We start from the raw sequence: 22,725 nt of genomic DNA, 5'->3' as shown, positions 1-22,725 counted from the left end.
GTGGTTTCCTATGAATTTGTGTTACATATTCTTTGATTTTTTAAATTTTTTTTTCCCCCTTCCACTGCAGTGACTTCAGCTTCCCCTCACCACAAACTCTACTGTATCTCTAGTCCCCATTCTTTTACACTTTTCCTAAGCTTCCTTTCCACCTGTTTTATGTTCAACTACCTTGATGTCTCCTGACTTTCAGTTGGGTAGGAACCAGACAGGGTTGTGGCTGATTCCAAGGTTTAAATGTAGTAGGTCAACTAGCAGTCCAACGGAACAGATGACAGTTGGGCTTAGGTAATGACACTTTCATTTGTGACAATGCTAACTGACTTTCAACAAACTTAAAGAAAAGATCTATAAGTTCATAACAGGGACCACTCCTCTCTTAAATTTGGTTGAAAAACAAAAGAATGGGAAGGGGAGGATAAACAGACCATAATCACAGAAGCTGAACCATTTTAGGAATCCAAGGATTGAAAAAAAAAGTTGCATCTTCTGAATCCTGTTTCTGGCTTACTCTATCAACTCTGCAAAATCCTACCAGCTGCTGGTATATGTGGAATGGAAGGGTGCATAATTTTCATCAATCCTTTAGCCTTAAAATGTTTTTAAAAAAACTTATGCTTTGTTTAGCATAATTAGAATTTAATATTTTGCCAGTTGAGTTTGCCTGTCTTACAGTTATATGGGGAGAGGTAATGTTGTCTGTTTTATTTTAAAAATTCCCCCCAAAATATGAGCTCATATGCTTTTGTTCCTCTAGATGGAATTCAATGAGAAGGAACTGCGAAGAGAAATAAGTTATGCCATCAAGAACATACATGGTATCAGGCAAGTGCTCCCATGTTTTCAAGCCCAATCACATTATAGAGGTTGTGGTCTTTTTAACCTGTGGACACGCTGGCTGTTGACTGCTAGACTGCGTTACTAATGCACTGCTCTCAGCAGCTGACTTTTTTTCTTCCACTCCTTTACACTGCTGTTTTTCAGGTAACTGTTTTGGGCCAAATGGTTGATTTGCCCAAAGAGGTTTAATTTACCTGGAATTCTGGAAAATTATTTTACAGAGAAAATAAGTTACTTTTTTTCTGGTAGTGTCTGCAGTTCTGTTAAGGCTGTAATCCTGAAAAGTCGTAAGTTTTAGAGGGAACATGTATGTCTTGATATAAAAAAAACCTTTCAGTCTTGCAGCAGACTCCTTGCTTACTTACTCCACTTTATTCTCAAACATTTCTTGAAATGACTGCTTTACAAGTGAGTTGACTGAGATTTCACTTTGTGGATATGTCTGCAGTATATTACTAGGTTTGGGTGGAGGAGGTATTTGGGGTTTTTTTGTTTAGAATAACCTAATTATCTCACTTTGGAATGACTCTTTCATTCATTTTGGAGGGATGCTTTCAGATGCATACCTATTTTTTGTTCTTTTAACAATAGAGCAAATTCCGAAAAGCTTGGGTTCTTCTTCTGTGTGTGTGGGTTTGTTTTTTTTGTTTTGTTTTGGTTTGGTGGGGTTTTTTTTCCCCCCCCTCTCCTCCTACCCACTTGTGAGTACATAGTAGTTTTTGAAAGCATTGCTTACAAGCTTTGTTGTTCTTAACGTTTTGGAAAATGGCCTTTGTGTTACTTGTATAGTAAATTCTCAAACGGATAGGTCTAGTAGCTGAGGTGCAGCATTTGAAGCTTTCTGGCCTTGTTGATGGAAAAGACTTGATGGGCAATTTATGGTAGTGAACTGATAGTTTTGGGCATGTTTTTATAGTTTGCTTTTTTGTGCAGTTTATCTGCCAAGATAGACCTTTGCAAGCAGTGACTGAAAGAGAAGTAAGGCCTATTTGTTTAAAAATGATTGTGAGCTGTTATAAAGGTTCATACATATCCTGCAGTGACCAATGGTGAAATTCTCCATATAGGACTCTGAGTAACAGAACCACATTTCCTTCTGTGAGTGGAAAGTATGGCTATAGGATTCTTATGGATTTGCTATGCAAGTGATTGTGCATGCAGTGCTGCAGCTGCCTTTCATCCATTCTCCAAGGTTTGATGTACTGCTGAAGAGGCTTTATTGCTTTATATCAGTACTCTTTACAGTTCTCACAGTCATCTTCAAATAGTAGGGCATTTTGTGCACTTTTATATTCTTACATTGACACTGTTTTTTAGAGAATGGAGCAAATCTAGTTCTGTGGAAGTCTGTTTGCACAGGGATTGTTATTACTGAGCTGTAAGGGTCTGAAAATGAAGATCTGAGCAATTCAGTAAAAAAGAAAAATCTTCCTTGCATGATGTTTTTATTACTGTCTTACAAATTCTTTTATGTCCACAGAACAGGTTTGTTTACTCCAGATATGGCGTTTGAAGCCATTGTTAAAAAACAGATAGTTAAGCTGAAAGGACCTTGCTTAAAAAGTGTGGATCTGGTGATGCAAGAATTAATCAACACTGTCAAGAAGTGCACTAAAAAGGTAACTTGCAAATAGATCTGGTAGTGTAAGTATTATGTAATGATATAGTAAATGATATAAAGCAACTCTGGCATTTTATGGTATTATGAGAGATTTCTGGTCTAGTTACTTGATGTACAAAGTAAGACTCTCTAAAGTAATTACAACTTCTGCAAAATTCTCAAAACAATGTAATACTGGAAATGTTCATTTTTTAATTCCTGTGTTTGGAAAAAAAACCCCAGTATATGCACCTTGTGATTGGAGTTTTTTTGAGTCAAGAGTTGTCCTCAGTTTCGTCTTTAAAACTACATTTTCATTGGTACTGAAAATGGAACACAGGCAACAATTCCACAGATGTGTAAATCGGCCCAAAAAAAAAAATTATACTTTAAAGTTTTCTTTTCCAATGCTGATAAGTGGAAGAAAGAGTGAAACTTTTCTAGAGCAAAGGCCTCAAATGTGTTCAGAGACATCTACCAAGGAGAGAAAAATGCTCTTTCTATATTGAAACTTTACTGGGCAGCAGTACAGTTCTTTTCAGTGTAATTGGTCCATAACTTCTCCTGTGCTTTTGTCATATACAACCCTAAAAGATCTGATCTCCAGCTGTCAAGAAGATAGAAGGGGAAAGCTAGGAAGACTTAATCTCGCTTGTATTTGTACATCCTTGCATTAGTGTTGATGAATGAGCTTTCTGCACAGAAACACTGAACATTTAAGTGGAAAGAACTGCTGACCATTGACCTTCCTGATGTAGAAGTTGTGTGCATCAGTTAAACTTAACTCAAGATCCTATAAGTGTAGTAAATTAAGAAATAAGTTCATCAAAACTAAACATAGCATTACTAGGTGTATTTGGGAATGGTTTGCCTGAAATATGTGTTTGGGCTGGTGTATAGTCTTAGAATGAAACCTCAAACTTCACAGCCCCCAGCTGAGGCTCAGGAAGCATGTCAGATATATTATTATGAAGCTTTTTTTTCCCCTCACTTTTCACCTTCATGGGAAAGCTGTCATCTGCAAATACTGCAACTCACTTGTCTGGAGCATTGACAACAAGAGTTGCTGATTCTCAATCCTATGTTCTCCCACTACTCTGTGATATTCTAGAAAAGACTCTAATTGACGCATGTAGGCTTCTGAAGTAACTGACTACTTTTATTGTCTCACCTTCTGTTCATCTGTCTTTCCCACTGTCTCAGAGTGCAGGGTACCCTAATAGTAGCAAGTGCAGGAGCAGTTCTGGGATGTGAGCACAAGAGTGCTGAAGTTGTTGAGAAATATCCTGTCACATCCTTTACATTTTTCTAAATAATGTAATTTTTTTTTTTTTTTGTACTAATGAGTGGGTAAAAGAATTGTTTATTAAAACAGGGAAGGGTGACAATCTCTTTGACAAAGATCGTAGAGAAAGCGGATTCACTACAATAGTTTGAGTGGAGTTTCTAGATGATTTAACTTTTGTCAAAATTTGGAAGATATGTGACTTGAATTAATTGTGCAGATTCTTTTCCCGGTGTTATTGGCCAAAATTTACTGTTGTGTTTTGCTGTTTACATTGTTACTGAGATGTAAAGAAGTTGCCACAAGGTGGAGCCTTCAAAGAACGAGAAACCTGGAAATTATATTTAAAGTGGCACTCTGGAATTAGGCACAGTAGAAGAGAGAGGCATGGAGAAACTTCACCCCAAGGCTGATAAACTGTGTCCAAAGTGTCTTTTCCTCAGTATTCCATGGAGCGAAAGTACAGAAACAATCTAAGTGTTTAGGTCTCTCCAGTTTCTCTGGAAAATGACCATTAATAGCAAGGAAGGTTTACTTCGTGGTGTAGTTAACTTTTAGTCCGAGCATTTATAATAATGGTTTTCTAACAAAGGGGAAAGCTGGAAGCTCCCCCTGTTTGTATTCTACTGAAGCCACCCTGCAGGTGTAAAATCCTAATAATTTTGCTTTACAGTTGGCAACATATCCAAGATTGTGTGAGGAAACAGAAAGAATTGTAGCTGGCTACATTCGTGAAAGAGAAGAGAAGACCAAGGATCAGGTGAGAATAAATAGGCAATCTAACAGTCTGGGGAAGTGTGTGAAGGAGGAAAGTTCTTACATACAAAGTACAGTATGACAATGAAAGATTTTTATTTTCAATGGGCTGCACATTTTAAAGGGGGAGAAAAATTGCTCCTCTACCAATGAGTTTTGACAGAAGAGACTAAATTGTAACAGAAAATCCTAATCTGTTTTTTTCAAGATTAGGATTGGTGGCTTAAAGTGGCGTTGGTTTGTGCCACAGTGTGCCGTCTTCTTAGCTGTGCCACAGCAGCTGTTTCTGGGAAATTGATTAGTGGTTAAAAAAATGTGCACAGAAATACCCAGCCTTTTTTCTACTTTATTTCCATTTTTTTCTAACACACCCATCCCATGTTCTAATTACAGTGAGGCCCACAAACAATTGTACTGGGACGCTTGTGGTAGTGATGAGCTTTCCTTCAAGTTTAAAAAAAGTTTTAAAAAAAGAAAAAAATAATCAGACAAACTTGTTTAGAACACTCGGCACCCAACTAAGCACTCCAAATCCAGGAAACTTCAAACCTTAGATTACATGTGAAAAAATCCACTGGAATTGGAAACAGGAATTATTATCTGGAGATTGCAGAGTGTGACAACAGAAATATTTGGGGAAGAAGGGCTAGGCAGAGCTCCTAAGTTGTTCTGGGCTCTTTGCTCTCTAGTCCTGTCCCTGTGTGAGCTGGGGAGCTGTGCAGCATGTCCTGCTTCTCGTCCTTCCATCTGTGTTGTGAATGTAGTCTTAAAAATAATCTTTTAAAGATTGCATTTGCTGGGCTTGTACTTGCAGGGAGTTCTGGTTAGCACACTGTTATTTAAAAATTTGGAAGAAGATAAAGTTACTTAGAATAACTGAGTTATTATTATTATTATTATTATTATTATTATTATTATTATTATTATTATTATTATTCCATTCTTCATTGTGTGTTCATACCTGGCAATTTCCCAGAACAAAGTACAAAATACCAGCTTTCTGTAAATGCCAAGAATTGGTCAAATAGGTTATTGTCACATATTCACATCATTATTTATGCTCTTAGCAGTTATCATTAATAAATCAAAACACTAATGAGGATATTATTGGAGGTAAGAGTTAGATCTGAATCCCCACTATATTTTACTCTGAGGCACCTACCTAATATCTGCTGGAAATCGTGAAGAATTTGGGAGTGATGCTGTGTTTGAGGAGCTGTACAGAAATAACTCTGTACACTTTGAAGCAATTAAATGCTACCATTTGGTAACAATAGGTTTCTTCCTTGCTCCCTGCTGATAAATGGAAGTCTGAAAAGATGATGGGAAAGTAGTCTCGTGCATGTTCAAGAAGCTGTTCAAGTGTGGGAGTGAGCTTTCTAATATCTTAGCAAGTTCTTTGCTGTGTTACATTATCGAGTTTGAATCAAATTCTGTCTCTGGGCTGTTGAAGGACTGACAAGTGTTAGTACACTGTGTGCACAAAGTACACAAACTATTCATTCTGTTATTTCATTGACTAGCCCATCTCTCAAGCCAGATGTGTGCACCAGGATGAGTGTCTAGTACCCAGACTGTACATTTTCTGGGCCATGGTGAGCTTACCTATCGCTTCTTTGTGTAATACCTAAAGAAAACTTAGGTACTGTGATTTCAGGTTTAAGGTTCAGGTTCCTTGCTGGCTTGGCTGGAATGCTACAAGTAGACAGTTTTGCTTAACTTGCAAAATGTAGAACTAGAATCTATGTTACACATTATTAAACTATCTCTGGCCATGTTTGATTGATCTTAATGAAGTGGACAAGGGCCAAGATACTGAAAAATTAGGTCTGTCAGGAAAAAAATAGGAAGAGGGAATAGCTCTTCTGTCATCTAGCTTATTAAACAAGAACACAAACAAAGGTGGTGGGATTTAGAAAATATTGTTGCTTTTGGCTTGAACGATTATCAAAGCAATATTTAATAATGCAGAAAACTCAAAAGTTCTGTTCTTTTCTCCCTTCCTTTTCCTCAGTCTCTCTCCTCACCTTACCCATCCTTTTTTTTGCTCTTCTGTCTCTCCTAATAGGTGCTGCTGCTGATTGATATCCAGGTTTCTTACATCAACACCAACCATGAAGACTTCATTGGCTTTGCAAAGTATGTATATAGAGACTTTACTATAAAGACACTGTTGGGGTTTTTTTTCTGGGTTGTTTTTTTTTTTAAAATATTAATTTCAAAATACAAGTCCTGAAGTATGACAGTGAAGATGCAAGCTGCAAAGCTCCAAACAAACTGGAACATGCTTTTTCTCAATATACAGTGCTTCGAACTCAGCCCCACTTGTGGAATATTCTTTATGCTGGCTCACAAGCCTAGTTTCACTGAAGCTGAAGCTTATGGCTTGGTCTGGAATCACATACATCTGGGGAAGCAGCTTTGGCAAGCCCATGCCCTCACTGTATCCATTTTAGGACCACAGAAATGTATAATATTGGTGGTCTTTCCACATTGCTGCTAATGCATATTTTGGGAGCTGTGATTCTGTGTGAAACAGTTTTGCTCAGAGTAATGGATGTCACTGAATTATAAGTGCGCCTGCTGTTTGGCTGTAGAGAATAATAGTAGCAGAATGCCCTGCAGGGCCTGGTTTGACGTTCTCCTCACTTAGTTGAAAAGGCTGTGAGAATATTCTCCAGAATGTTCTCCCTCGGCTTCCAGCAATTTGTGCTTCAGGGACTTCATACCAACATTTTGACAGCAGTGAAAACATTAAAGATGTCTTCACTCTTTGAAGAGTAAATGTTCCTTCAGTCCTATTCATGCCATATTTGCCATAACAGTGTTTGGAATCACAACAGGTTTCATACATGTGGGATGCTGGCAACAAAGTTTGGCAACACAGTACGTATTGTACTATGACCTCTTCTAGTTAGAACTATGAAGGAAGGTCTACATCTTTGTCAGTATGCCTTGAAGGTTTGAAACATGGAGTTCAGTAAGCTAAGAGGAGAAAAGGCAAGCTAGGCACTGTTTATGTGTTTGGTTTGAGCAACTTTCTCTATAATTTTTTGCAGGTCTTAGATATCTTTATCAGTTCTCTTGACAAATGACAGGATGTTGTAGGAATGGTAACTGGCCTTCTAGAGGTCAAGATAACACCCTGCCTGCTATTTACTTCTCTTCATCCTTTTCTGACAGGAAAAAGCCTGCTAAAAACACTCCATATATATTCATAGTGTGTGTTGTGGCCTTGGGAAGTCGCATAGTCCAACCTCCTGCTCAGAGGAGGGTCAATGCTGAGTTCAGGCCAGGTTACTCAGGGCTTTGTCTAATCAGATCTGGAAAAATTCCAAAATCAGAGATTCTCCAGCCTCTCTATGCAGCCTGTTCCAGTGCTTGCCTCTCCTCACTGTGAAAAGGCTTCGAGTCAATTTGGAATCTTCTATGTTTTATAGTCTTGGATTCTGGGAGCTGGGGCTTGTAGTTCAGTCTGTGGTTCTCACTGCTGCCTCTTTTCCAATGAGTTGCAATGCCCAAGTTAAATTTCATGGGAAATCTGCTTCCTCTTTTGCTAGCTGAGATCTAGAAATGCCCAGTCACTGCGCAGAAGGTATAAGCAGATAACAAATGGCTCTCTGCTCAAGTTCACTGATAAAGTTTAAGCAAGTGTTTCTAGAGGTTGAAACTGAGGGGAAGGGAAGTATCTTTGGCTTGTGCTCAACTGGAAAAGAAAACTTGGCTAACTAGGAGCAATTAAAAATGTAAAATATATTAATTTATGAGCTAAACAGTAGATAATAAAAATTTTAAGCTATCATCATATTGTTACAGCGATTATGTTAGAACTGGAAGATGAAATTATTTTTGGGTAGTATATGGGCTTCTGCAGGATCTAAACATCCTTGTCTCTAGCTTCCTCAGATTCTCTAGTGTTTCCTTTCTTTTGCTGAGTATTCTAACCAGTTGTCTCATGTGAATGCAGTTTTATAAGTTTAAGTCCTGTGAACCTTGTTTATAAGAAAGAGAGCACAAGACACTTCAAACTGCCTTGCAGCGTTGCAGGGCCTAAGGCAGGTACAGTGTGATGTGAATTGACTTGAGAAAGATTTAAGAATGCCAATATTTAGAACAACTTTGCATAGTTATGAAATTGTGAAATCTTAGAATATTAGTATTTGTCTCATTTAGTAGAATGAGTAGTAAAATGTTGGGATTAGGTTTGTTTCCAGTTGCTGTAACTCAGACATAGCTACATGCTTAAATCTACATAAAGATTAATTTGCATTTAGAACAGTAAATAGAGGACCAGTTGCTGGGCTATTTCTAAAAGGCATCATTAGTATGATTTTAGTTGTCTAATTAGCTTTCCTAAGGCGATAAAATTTAAAAAAAAACCCCAAACCAAACTGAAAGAATGGCAGTTAGGTTTCCTAAAGCCATCTCATGTGTATTTCTCAAACAACACATCAGAATTGGTAAGGGATTAGTGTTTCTTTTTCTGCATGCATGTTATTTAATAATAATTTATGCACCAAAGCTTATGCAACTCAGATGATGCACCAGGGACATACAGTGTTATTTGTCAAAAGGATCTGGATGACTGAGAGCTAAGCCCAGTGAATAGGCACATGGAATAAACATCCTTGTGGATCTTCTCACGGACAGCATGTGGGCTGCTGGTTTGATAGAATATGGTCCTAAGGGGGATTAGAGTTGGGATGGGGCTGAGTTTGGTGCTTCAGCAATTCTTTGGAACAGCAGCTGTGCATGAAGCAGTTGCAGGATTGGCCCATAGACTGTAATCCAGGCACATCTACACTTTCAGGCCAATGTTTGTAGCTGATCTAATATGTATGCTTTTTTCTTCAGTTAATCAATGCCTGGTGAAATGGTAGAATCTAATCCAAACAAAACTCCCTGTCACCAGTGGTCGCGCTGGTGGTTGAGTAGCCAAAGCCTGCTCTCTGAATGCTTTTCTTCCTCTTTCCAGCAATATTTTAATTTTGTGGCCTAACACTTACAAACCAACACATAATGCAAATGCTTTTACAATTAATAGCAACTTGTATGTTTTTGAGACAGGAGTGTGTTTTGTTTCAGGAACTGGGATTACCAGAGTTCAAGAACTGCGCAAAATATTTTAAATGTGGTTTAATTTCAAATATGCACTATTCTTATACGATTCCAACTTTTTGAACCAGCTTTGTGGCGGCTTCATCCATCAGTTATATTTACACCCTCAAAGTGCATATAAATATTAGAATAATATCCAAAACAAACTATCAAGACAAAGCTATTAAGGAGCCTCCAGCAGGGGAGGATTTTGTTGTACTGCACTAAATAACAGAAGTGGCTTGCTTTTTGTCTCTTTTGAATATTTATAGAGGCTAATGTTTCCAAAGTTATCCACATGAGCCATAATTTCTCTGTGCTTCTAGTAACCTTTACCAATCCAAGTAGGATGGATGATTAGTAGGAGCTGTCTGCTGTGCACGTCCCTTCTGTCCTAAGCAGCTGTTCCTATACTATAAGAAAAGGCAGTTGTAATATGCACATATATGCAATGATTTTACTGTGTTTCTTTGTTACTCTAGCTTTCTGTGCTGGAATCAGAAGTAACTATTAGTGCTAAAATCTATTCCTCGGGAACTGGCTTAGTTTGGGTTTCTTCAGTGTAACTCTTTTCCTCTGCTTCCCTTAGTGCCCAACAAAGAAGCAGTCAGGTTAACAAAAGTGCAGTGGGAAATCAGGTAGGCACCTAACAGAGAATGGGTAATGGCATGTGCAAGTTAATCCTAGTTGTTTGTTTTTTCTTGGCTGCATTTATTTGTTGTAAGTGTATCACTTACCTTTTCTGCTTTGAACATACATAAAATGTGTCATCATTGTCTTGTTTTATGGAATTTTTTTAGAGCTACCTGACTTCCATTGTTATCATCATTTATTGTTTAACATTTCTGCTTCTGCTTGCACTGCTGGTTAGTGTCTCCCCCCCATGCCATTTAGTGCATTGAATCTTTCATGTGACACAGCAACGTATTTTGTCATTAACTGCAAACTTGTGAATTTCAGAATCCAATATGCTGGTGAGTACTTGCTTGTGTGTGCTTTGTCATAGCTGTTTTACTAGTTCTTGAGTGTTCACAGCTTAATAGCAGTGAAGAGGCAATTCGGCAAGCAAAAGTGGATCTGCCTTTACCTCTTCTGAAAACTTTCAGTTGACTTCACAAAGATGTTAACAAGTTACCATAGACCTCTCAAAGTAAACAAACAATAACTGGTTGATGGTCTCGGATTAATTATCATTTTCACTGAGATTCATTAATGAAATTACTTGTTTCTTTTTATCATGTAAGAAGATAAGATTCTGCAATATGCTAAGTGCTGCTGAGCTTTGCTTCTTCCTTTGCTTTTGTGTGGGCTAGGGGGTGCTCAGTACTTCACAGGATGAGTCCTCTTTTTTAGTGTGAGATGAAAATAATGAAAATGCTACAACTTTGAGGGTTTCTGCTCACTTTGAGGGTTTTGCAAAGTCTTAAACAGAAAGAAAATTATATGGAATTACTACATACTTTAAAAGGAAATAAAAAATTCTAGTAAAAATAAGACAATGAAATTTTATATAAATAATTACCAGTATTGAATGGCTGTCTGATGTTTTTATGTGCAATTTGGTCAAACAATGCTCAAGAGGTGAAAGGTCAAGGTTTTCAAACGTGATCACTGAGTTTAGATGCCTCAGGTGATGAACCTGACATTTCAGAAAGTCTCCTATTCTGCTGTTGTAGATGAGTTCTAGCGTTTTTTAAAACAGTTGTGTTTTGAGGGATAGAAATCCAACCTCTTCTTTCCACCAAAAAATTGCTAGTTATTTTTGAGAGGTTAGTTAAAATAATCCATTAACTTATTGGATATGATGGTCCCTCAGAGCCTGACCAGCATGAGTGTCATTTTTAATGTAATATATCGTTTGGACTAATATTTAAAAAGTTGAAAGGTCTAAACACTTGAAATGGCTTCAAAGATTAGTCTCTCCCCTTTGAGGAGAGATTTCCTTCTTATCTAGCTGTGCTGGAACATGTGTCAAACACAACAACTGTCATCACTTTGGAGTGTCTCATTAAAGGAAAACTGACCAATTATCTGACTTTTCAAAAATATACAAATAAAATTAATTATTTTTTAATTAAGTGAACGTTCTCTCTCTAAAGAAGTGAAGAAAAAGCTTGGCGTTTTAAATGTTGAAAGTTGATTACTTTTGGTATAAAGGACTTTGCTGAACCTTTTATTTTAAAGTTAATAAATAGATGTTTGTAAGTGAATTGTTTGGAGTTGAAAAGAATGAGAAAATGTTTCTGAAATAAAACTTCATTTTTGCAATTTGCTATTTCAGGGTACCAATCTACCGCCTTCAAGGCAAATTGTACGAGCTAAGTTCTGTAAGCTTTATTGTTGCTTTTTCATTTAGCTTCTCAGAGGGCAAAGTTTGTCTCTAACTCATTGGTTTGTTGAATACTTGCTACTAAATTATTTAAACTGTCTTGTCTGTAACACTTCCTCAACAAGGTATAATTGCAGTTCATCACTTAACTGCTGCTAACCTGCTGTTACAAGTATGAACTAGTATAATTTAAAATGTTGTAGAAAACTTTGAATAAAATTAATACTTTTATAATTTACTGAGCTTTTTAAACTAAAATGACTAATTGGTGTTTATTTTATTATTTAACTGGAAAGCAGTTTTCACCTGATATAAGTGCCTCTATTCATAGGAAACCTTTTTTTGAAAGGTGGGCAAATAAGTTTCTGGTAACCAAAAGGAAACATTAGTTCTTGCATAAATGAACATGCTGTTTATGGGTACAGGTACTGTTCTTGGTATTTTGTTTATGTATAGAATTACTTCTGATAGAAAAAATGAGTTTTATTAGTAAACTTAGAAATATTTAAAGCTGTTTTAGCATTCTTTTCATAGCACCAGGACTATCAATGTATCATGGACAGACTCTTTTCTAACCCTTCCACCTCATGAGTGAATAAATATGTGAATGCCTTTAATATTACTAATTGGAATTAATTGTCTAAACAGCAGTTAATTTTATAACAAGTTACTCCTGGTTCAGTAATGGTTAGGTGTCAGAAGGAAATCTCTGTATTGTGTGTATTATTTGTTAATATCTATGATGAAAACATGTATGTTTTTCCAGTTTTTTTCCACATTATCAAATTATATTGATTATCATTTCAAACAAACTTAAATGGAACTTATGTTCAATAAAGGAAACAGGACTAAGCAGCACTGATTCTAACAGCAGTTTATTTGGATCTCTTGGGAGATCAAGATCATTAAGTTTTCCCAAAATAGTGGGATGCTCATTTGCAATCCATTGCTTTTCTTTTTTTGTAGCTTGCATTGAACTGAAATTATGCAGATAACTATTAACTATTTCTGTGTATCTCAGAAATAAGATGAGCACAGCAATTTTGCATTTTTGGAAGAAGTGTAATGCCAATTCCTTTTAACATGTTTTTGCTCCTTTTTCTTCTACTACTAATTTATCCTCTCACACTTAATCTTTGGCCTTTTTTGTTTGTCTTTTCTTTGCTACCGCCTGAGGTTTTGACCTGACTCCACAAAGTTTCTTTTTAAGCCACAGGTTAGTCTGTCTTCTAATTTGCTTGAAATAATCAATGTAATGCTTGGTTTTATACAGCACACTAGCAAGACCTGGTTTCTGAAAGCTGACCCACTATTAACTGTGTATTTTGTGTGCTGAGATTTGTTTTGGTGACTAAAATTTAATGTTTAAAGCTCCCCTTCGTGATAACTCTTTGAAGATAAGGGTGTCATTGCTCCATGTGCCCAAATGATGCCTCTATGTGTGAGAACGCAAGATACTGAAATTATAGAGGATTTTATATTATTTATGTGAAATTCTGTTTTCTGTTTTACATCTGCAGCAAAATCTGCTGCTGTGCTTGAAGTAGCCCCTGTAACTGGAGAAGGGCTTAATCTGATCTATGAGTTTCCAGTCACTGTCCAAGCGACTTGGAGGTTTGGGTTTGAAGGCTCTGTTTGACCTGCCTCTATTACAACATTACACCAGCAATCTGACTCACTTGTTCTGGACACAAGTAGCATTCAGACCCCATCTATTGTTCTAATAAGTAACTTTTCCCCTAGTAACACCTTTTTTCTTTTTAATCCTGCTTTGTAGCATACTTTGCTGTTTCTTTTCTTTAGATATACTTAAATCCAGTTACCTTGCATGACCCAGGAAAAAAATGCATTTACAGAAATTTTTTTAAGCAAGTAGATGGAAATGGAAACTTGTACCATGGTCGTGAAAAACCATGACAAGGCTGTTCTGTTAAGACATGCCAGTGTTTCTGTAAAAGAAGTGGAGCCCGTGGACAACCATATTACTAAATTTTGAAATATCCCTGAATGAGACATGCTGCTGTTGAATTTTCACCTTATCAAGACTAGAGAAATATTGCTGTTCTAAATGGCCTTTAACTGTACTTAACTTTTTAGGTTAATATTCCTTCATGATTGACTTAATCACCTCAGTCTTTGTTTAACTACATCTGGAAGCATATTTCAGTCTTTCACTACTGAATGCTTTGCTTCAGTGAAGTCTATATTTTTCTTTAAAGTAGACATGTTTAGGACTTAAGCCACTGTCATTATTTTTAAGTTATGTGATATATTGTGCAGTGATTTTTTGGGGGAATCGGTGTCACAAGATCTCATTCATATTCAGTATGAGAACAGATCTGATCAATTTATGCTGTGACATTTGGCAAATTACAGTGAAATACTGTATTAGGTTTCCCCTCTGATCTGTTGTTCTTTTTTAGTCTCTGTAGTACAAGAATCTTTATATTTGAACCCAAAGAACCAATAGCTTGTAAGAATGCCTTCCAATTTTTATTCTCTCAATGTGCTTACTATTTGGTAACACATGCCATTGTGGCAGAGATTAGAGGAAGATAGAGTAGTGCTGGGAGTTATGTTGTGTTTTCAAAATTATTTCAATGGTGTTATGTAACACAGCTTTAATAGAGACTTATGTTAAGTCAACAAATGCTGCTGATTGTTTTGTTGTGCAGGTAGCCAGTGTCATGATTTTCACATTTGTACTTCTGTCTGCCCAGTCAATTTCACTTATCTCTCACTTATCTTGAAATCATCTTTCAAATACTTATTTTAATGAAATGGAACACTTTCTGATTCCCTAATGTATTTCTTTTACAAATATCTTATTTGATTTAATGGAATTAATAAGTCATACAGAAATACATGAAATGTACTTATTGTGTCAAATCCTGCTTTCCTGTTTATCTGTGAATTGGTGGAGAATAAGAACAACAGATATGATTTGGGTTTTGTGCAGCTGAACTATCAGAAATTACTTCCTTCTGGCTTGTTCATGTGCATTCATACCCTAAGTTTCATTTTTCAGTCACCCAGATTAGGTATCAGGACCCTGAAGGAAGGAACTGTGTCATCTCTTGTTCATCCTGTACATGGAGTCCAACTACCGGTCAGAATATTGTCTTCACAAGCTTCTGGCAATGCCCGTGTTTTTCACCTTCCTGAAGTTCATAACTCATGTCACTAACATCCGATTTGCACAAAGTGACATTTAGAAATATGATAGAAAATATTGAAATTAATCTCTTAAATCCAAACCAACCAGAAAATGAACTACTGAAAACAACAATGAAATGCACTACTTTCATTTTTCAAGCTGAAGTACTATACAATATAGCTAACACAATAGTTTTAAAAAGAAAAAAGCAAAACCACACAAAAACAAACAACCCCTCCATCAGAGGATTTTTTTTTTTAATTATTTCAAAAGTCTCTTTGAAAATCTTTACTGCTTATTGCCACTTTGTTTTGCACTTACACCTTGATCTGACATCTCCCTCCTCCCTGACTCCAGCACTGGTACTGAGTATTTTGAAAGTGTAGTTTTTTGTAGTTAACAAAACGTGCCTGGGAAATGGGAACAATTCGATGAGAAGAACATGAGGCTTAGCACACTAAGCTCATCTTCTCTCTCTTGATGTCCACTGGAACTCCTTCCAAGTATTTTGGATAGTTATAATGTGTTGTAGTGTCCGGGATATTTTAAAGAACATAGTACCCTGTTTTCCCAGAGGGCTATAGATACACAGGTCTAAAAACTTGCACATGAAAAAACCCATGTACCCAAGATGTTGCTATAGCTTGGTGCCCTGCTCTTCATGCAGTGTTGTGTGGGAATGACAGCTGGATCTAATCCTCAGCACACAGGATTTCTGAGGAAACAAATGGCAAATTCCTTCCTTTACAAGCCAGTGACCAATGTTTATATTAGCAAGTCAGCTTGTTTCTGTCCACAGCCAGTGATGGTTATGCATCTATGGGGAGGTATGTTGGACTGGAGCAAGACAGGGCTTTTGGAGTTATGCGGCTAATGTAGCTCCTACATTAGAAGTATTAAAAAGCTTCATTAGTTCTTAAATGGCTTGTATAGTTTAGATTTTAAAATCTTGGCTTGGTCTATTCTGAGACCTCTACCACAAATGCATTCTTGTCAAATTGAGAAAATTTTACTCTTACTAAAAGATGCTACAAAGCCTATGGTAATGATGAGGGAGAGCACTGAAAGGAATAAGCGGTGTGTGCTACTTCCCTTCTATTCAAGTGCTTATCACCTGTAAGGTTCTTGAACATGCCACTCAGGTGTTTCTCACTGGTTTGCTTCTAGAAACTACCTCTTTATCCCCACTGCGGCATCTGTCTTCAAATCTTTTCCCCACTCTAAGACGTGTCTCCAAGCCAGTTTTCAGTAGCGTGCTGGCCTGGCTGCCTGTGATTCCTCTATGTGGATACGTGCTTCAAAGGAAGCAACACAGCATTTTCAATTGCAGGCAGCATGGTTCAACAGCATCCTCTCTCATAGCCTCTTACTTCAGGTTCTTTATAACACAGGAATAACCACCTTTACACATTTGCTGTGAAGTACAAATACAGCTTACCTTGTTGCGGAGCTAAGTTCAAGTGGTTGGGGAACCTTCATTTCCTGTATTTTTCCTAAAATGTCTTCTATTTGCATTTGTGTAGTTCAACAGAGGAAAAAAAATGAAATTAACTTGGTTCAACAACTTGTTCTGTGGCAGCTGCCTGAAGGCCAGGACACTGGCTATATATGCATGTTGCTTGTTTCCTGTTAAAAGTTTACTTTGATAAACATCGTAAAATAAAACGAGGATTTGATGGGTAATCAAGTTTGTATCAGTATGTTTCCCTTAACTTGCACTCAGACAAGCATTCCATGTCTATTTGTAAACAGTGATGCCCCCTCTCTGCTTCTTTTTTTTTCCTCTCCCCTCCAGTGAATGTGAATATTAAAAATAATGACAGACTTCTGCAGAAACCTTTGTGGTACAGGCTATTCCATCCAGTCTGCTCATGCTATACCGTTGAGTCTCCCTGTGAGAGTCACATCCAGTTCTTTCACAGCTTACTGAGTCTTCAGAACCAAATCAGTGTTTTCTTGTCAGTTTTCGTACTGGTTGAAAACCATAGACTATTTTTGGATCTTCAGTGGTTTTCTTACACGGCTGGGTTGGTAGTGAGTGAGGAAACATGATCATCTTACTTGAAATGAAATGGGTATTCTTGGATTATGTGCTTTACCAGTACTTTGACAAGCTTTTCATGTGTAACTTCTAATCTCTTTCTTTGGTTTAGCTGTCAAATATAACTTAGTCTCTTGCTCTGTGCAATACCAAAGCTGTGTTTTTCAGGGAGCTTACATGAGCATGCATGCTGAATGGGAGTGAATTCTGATTCTGAAAATTTTATAGATGACAAGGAATAGATATTGACCAATGTTTCTCTCTGATGCTGTTGATATTGGAGTTACTAGTCCTGTGAAGCCCTATGAGAGGAATGCCAGTCTCCTCTAGTTCCCTAAAAGGAAGGGGAAACTCATGTGTGATCACACAAGTCCATGCTTGTGGGACTTCTTGAGGGAGTTATGAAGGGTTTCTCTGAGCATTTCTTCTTTCCATCTCAGTACTTCATAAGCAAGTAAAGGGTGTTGCCATGGGGAGAGGCTGAGGTTCCCTGCATCTTTGTGACTGGGAGAGTCCTGTTGTCTTGTTCAGAGTATGATAGGAATGAATGTTTGCTTTCTGATATCTGTATCTATATATATAGATATAGATGTGAAAACAATAAATGTTCCAATAAAATTTCTATGTGATCCATAAAGCAGTTCTTGTGATCATTCTCTCCTTCACCTCTGCAGTTCTCATTCCTCTTAAGTTTTCTTTTGTCCCTCTTTCTCGTTGCATTATGCAGCCTCCTGGCCTTAGTATTTATAGGTGTGCTGTTCTTCTCTGTTCTTTCATCTTTGCGTTTTATCTCTTTTATGAAGTTCTACTTTACCAATTTTTCCCCTGATTTTTATTGCTGCCTTAGGTTTTTTCCCCCCTACTTTTTTTTTACCTCTTCTGCCTTATGAGAGGAAAATAGCTCTCGGATACCTCTCCTTACCACTTCCTATCTTAATTTCCAATTACGTGTAGAAGACCTCTCCATTTTGTCACTTGATTCAACCCCCTCTGAAGAGTCCCAATGTGTGCGAGAAGCTGCTTGCTTTGCCAGAATCTAGGTTCTTTTCCTGGTATCCAACTTTGTAAATGACCTTAACAATTAGACTAGAACAGAATAGTCACATATAAAGTTGTATGGACTTCTATAATGTGTTATTATACAGCAAATAAATATCTTCAGGTTTACACTCATACTTGCTGTAAGCACAATGTGACCATAGTTAGGCTTCTCTCTTCCTCCAACGTTTTGACTGAAAACATTATATTCACTTTGTTACCTTTTTCTTTCTTGAATTATAGGAACCTGCAAAAACTCTTGAATTTGCCAGAGACTCAAAAAAATGCACCTGTTCTTGTTTTATTTAGCAAGTCTTTATTTAAAAGAATGAATTCAGCAGCAGAATTATGTCAAGTGAGTAATGAACTAAACTTGTGCCTGACTGCACCTCTGCACAGGTCATTCGGAAAGGCTGGCTGACCATCAACAATATTGGCATCATGAAAGGAGGATCCAAAGAGTACTGGTTCGTTCTAACTGCAGAAAGCTTGTCCTGGTATAAAGATGATGAGGTAAGAAATGAAGAGCTTTTTTTCTACTGGGGGGAAAAAAAAAAGTATTTATTCAGTCTTCTGATATCTGCTTAAAATATTAAATCAGCTTGTATAGGCTTAACGGAAAGAATGTTTTCAGGTTTTACCTGTGTCCTTTAAATTTTCTCTTTTTGATTCATGCTGACCCTCTAAGACTTCTGTTGAAATGTTGGTTACATAAATACAGGGTGTTGTGTGGGGAGTTTTTGTTTGGTGCTTTTTTACTTTTTTCCTTTCTTCCTGTGGTTTCTACAGATGGGTCTTAAAAAAACCAACCAAACAAAAAAACACCAACAAACCCAAACAAACCCCCTGAAAACCCAATACTCCTCTATTTTTGAATGTTTTAATTATTGTCCTATGCCTGTTTGGACTACTTTTGCACATCTACTGTAAATTGGAATAGATTTTCAAATTTACTACTGAAAATCCAAAACTTGCATCTTGGTAAGAAATGTCACTGCTGATTGATGAATCTGAGGTGAGTAATATTAGGACTGGAAAAAGCATTTCTGTGATAAACAGGACATCCAGATTGTGCTCACTTTATTGAATATGTTGTTAGGCAGCTTTGGGAACCAATTTTTCACTAGTCTGTTCTGCTTAATTATTTTTCCAACAATGTTAGTAATAATGCTCTCTATCTAAAACTCAACAGCAGTCCTGTTGTTAACTTTTGAAGGTTAAAATGGAATTATTATGTACACTATCAGCTTTCCAGTAAAGCCTTTGTGTTTTTGTTTTTTTTTTTAAAGGTTTGTGTTGGTTTTCATAGAAAAATTGGGCTACATTAAGAAGAAAAAATTAGAAATAAAAGGATTTTTTGAAAAATGTTTTTAGCAAAGATTTAGTGATTTTTAGGGTGAACCAGTTCATTGTATGGAAAAGGCACAGGTAAGGAGAAAGTTTTAAATCTGCTAAAAAACATCACTCAATCTTTCCACCTTATTGTAAGTAATAATCAAAACACTGGCCTACCCCAGCAAAAGAGGGAGCTGATTGATGGGGACTGTGCAGACAACTCATATTTAGCATTTTACTGTGGTGGATTTTGTAGAACCACTGGGGAGAGGCCCTGCAATGCAGGTACATAAGCCAGAGCTCATCTGAGTCCTGTGAATCCAGAATGTGGTACTTATCTTAAGTAGTTACTTCATGGTGGAAATTGCATTGGTCAGTAGTGGGTTTTTTCCTGAATCAGTAGTAATTTTGGGATAGACTGTAAGACTGAGGGACAAATTAGTTTAATCTTGAAGATTTTGCCTCTTGTCCTTTTATTTAAGTTTTAAAAGGATTCAAATGTATTTACTGTAACAGGAAAATGAGTGCATGTCAGCAGGGGGAAGGAGCCAAGTGGGAGGTGTGAAGAGGTAAAGTTTTATTCTCAGATTACTGAAATAAAATTTGAAGTATTTTATTGTGATGACATAAAAACAAATTAAAAAGAAATGCAAAGGTACCTTTATGAATTTTAAATTTGAAGCTGTCTTTTTTCATGATTTACCTTGAAGCTACTAGAACTTACTGTCTTAGATTAGGTACAGGTAACTAACTAAAATAAGTGATGTGGTGAGATTAGCACCCCTTGCTATGTTCCATCTCAAGCACTTGGAGGTGCATGTAAGATATGACATGGCAATTTTGTTGCTTTTTTGAGTCTGATCTTTGTTAGTATGAAATATAAAAAATGCTTATGGAATGTCTTCTGCTATGCAACTTTAAAAAGAAATTGTTTGTTTTGATAGTCTGCTAGAGAGAGTGACCTGGGAATCTCAGAATAGCACATGCAGGGAATTGGCTGCTGTCTGATTTCCATATGCATATTTTAAAATAATATATCTTAATTTTCAAATAGTTGTGTTTTGAGAGTTATGAAAATACCAGTAGTTCATTCAGGCCAATACGGAAGGTAACTCAGAAATTTCTTAGAGTGGTAAGAGAAGATACCAGCGTAGGATTCCATGCTTTGCTGGTGGAAGAAGTTCTTCCTTAAGCACAGATTTGCTGTATAATTTGATTATTCTTTCCTGGGTTTTTTTAGAGTTCACAAAGTTATGTTGTATTTTTTATTTTATTTTTTTTTCTTAACTGGCCCTTTCTCAACAGGACTTAAAAATTAGTAAGGTTGGTTTTAGATACTTTTTGAAGATCAGCAAAGCTGTAGCTTGACCATTAGGTTAATCAAAAGACCAGTGTCTTTATGTTTCAGAAACAGAACTACTGTCTTCTGAAAATAAAGAAGCAAATATTTGATCTCCTGGCTGAATTCCAATTATTATAATTACATTTTGTCTCCTTAAAATGTTCTCCTCACTTGCAGCTTGGTTTGGTAGTTGTCACATCCTGTTCTCAGATGATTATTGAAATGGCTGCGTGCTGTTGTGTTTCCACCCTGGTAAGATATGTAGTCTTCAGTGATGTGTGAAGTGATACCCATGTTTATGTGTCTGGCCTGTGCCCGGGCTCGGTGCGGCTGTGCACGCAGTGAGGTCGTAGGGAGTTCAGATCCCTGTGCCTCCCACTCAGGACAGTCACTTCTGCAGTCCTTGCACTGTAGCCAGAGCCTCTCCATTGCAGCTGGGGAAGATGCAGAAAGTCAGGTCTCACCTTTGTTCTCTTGCCACACTGATGAGTTCCTTCCCCCTGTGCCTCTGCCCCTGAATAAGGAATGTTGTAACGGCCTGTGTAGCAGAGGGCTCTGACAGTGTAGTTTCCAAAGCTAGAGTGCTTGCTGGGACCTTTAGGGCTGTGTACCCCCTCTAGTGTAAGCCAAGCCCATTTTCTGTAGCCTGGAATTTACTCTGAGATGAAAATCACTCTCTGAATGCAAGTGGTTGCTTGCTGGTGCCATTAGAAGGATGTAAATTATTTGCTTTATTTGTGAGTTGCAGCTTTTATAGTGAAGAGTCCATAGTGGAATGTATTTTGAAGCAAATTACTTTGGCAAAAGATTTCAAAATTTATTCTATGAAATTAGTATTAAAAATGAAATTATTGGTTTCTTGACATGGTTTTTTTCAGTGCTTAAAGATATAACAGGATTTTATTCCTTGATGAGATTGGAATCAGTGCCTAAGAATGGTTTTTAGGCTTGTAATTATGGAAATACTGAGTTGATGTTCAAACAGTGTGGGTAAAGCAGTATTTACTATTAGTTACGTAGATACTAATATGAATTAGTAGCTGATTCTGCATACAGTTGCTTTTGTTCGTAACCTTGTTGCGTGACCGGTACAATGACTTTGTGCTTTTCCACTTGCTTAAAATAAAGCAGGGAATGTATTGTGTACCACTTTGAGGCTGTGGTAAAGAAGGGCAAGATTTGCACGTTCATTGACCTCACAAATAGAGTTTTCTGTCGTAGAGTATTCCATGCAATACTGGTTAAAGTGTTATAAGGCATACCTACACACACGTGTGGAAGATTAAATCTGAGCATCTTAGCTCTCAGCTGTTACTGTTTTGTTAAGGAGCACAAAAAGCTGGAAGTTTTTGTGGGAAGGTTCAAGAATCAGCCTGCAAATTTGAAGTTAGTGAATTAGCCAGTTGTACATTAGGATAAAATGGACTTTGGGAATGTGGAATGCCATCCTAGCTTGTGAATAAAAAAATTCTGTATTGTAAATAAAAGGATGCCATTTATGTAGTGGTGTAGCATTTTTATAGGGCATGGTCTGAGAATGTGATTTTATTATTCTTTTCAAAGCATCCAGAGATTTCCCTGGCTTTTTTGGTGTGCAAAGGATGCCAAGCTGGGCTCTAGGATAAGAACTTCTAAAAATGTGAAATTTACATTGATTGGCAAAATCCCCTTTAGCCTTATTTTCAAATAAAATAGTTCCATTGTGTTTCAATAGGAAAGGGTAGTATTATCAACATCCAGCGACAGATGCAGTTTGTATTATGATTTCACAGTTTATTCCCAATTGTAAAATTCTGTGTGGTTTGGGAGGGAGATAGGAAAATAAATGAGGAGGTGAGAGTGGAAAGGGGAGATGTTACTCTAAGGTCTAACATTGTGTTCATTTACAGAATTAACTTGCCACAG

The 22,725-nt window shown here is 37.0% G+C and overlaps 1 protein-coding gene across 1 annotated transcript in view; it reads left to right on the top strand.

The window, feature by feature from the left end:
• Positions 1 to 757: 757 nt before the first annotated feature.
• The window catches only part of LOC104527393 (dynamin-3), a gene marked incomplete at both ends in the record, with an annotated part of 141,373 nt that continues 119,405 nt past the window's right edge, over positions 758 to 22,725 (top strand). Inside the window, 7 exon segments of the mRNA XM_010171109.2 lie at positions 758 to 825; positions 2,321 to 2,459; positions 4,399 to 4,485; positions 6,550 to 6,620; positions 10,168 to 10,216; positions 11,860 to 11,889; positions 18,543 to 18,656. Of these exon segments, the coding sequence (XP_010169411.2) occupies positions 758 to 825; positions 2,321 to 2,459; positions 4,399 to 4,485; positions 6,550 to 6,620; positions 10,168 to 10,216; positions 11,860 to 11,889; positions 18,543 to 18,656 (558 nt within the window).

The sequence above is a fragment of the Antrostomus carolinensis genome, unplaced genomic scaffold (assembly GCF_000700745.2).
Source record: "Antrostomus carolinensis isolate BGI_N321 unplaced genomic scaffold, ASM70074v2 scaffold2847, whole genome shotgun sequence".
In the NCBI taxonomy this organism is placed as follows: Eukaryota; Metazoa; Chordata; class Aves; order Caprimulgiformes; family Caprimulgidae; genus Antrostomus; species Antrostomus carolinensis.
This window is presented reverse-complemented; position numbering and strand designations above follow the sequence as displayed.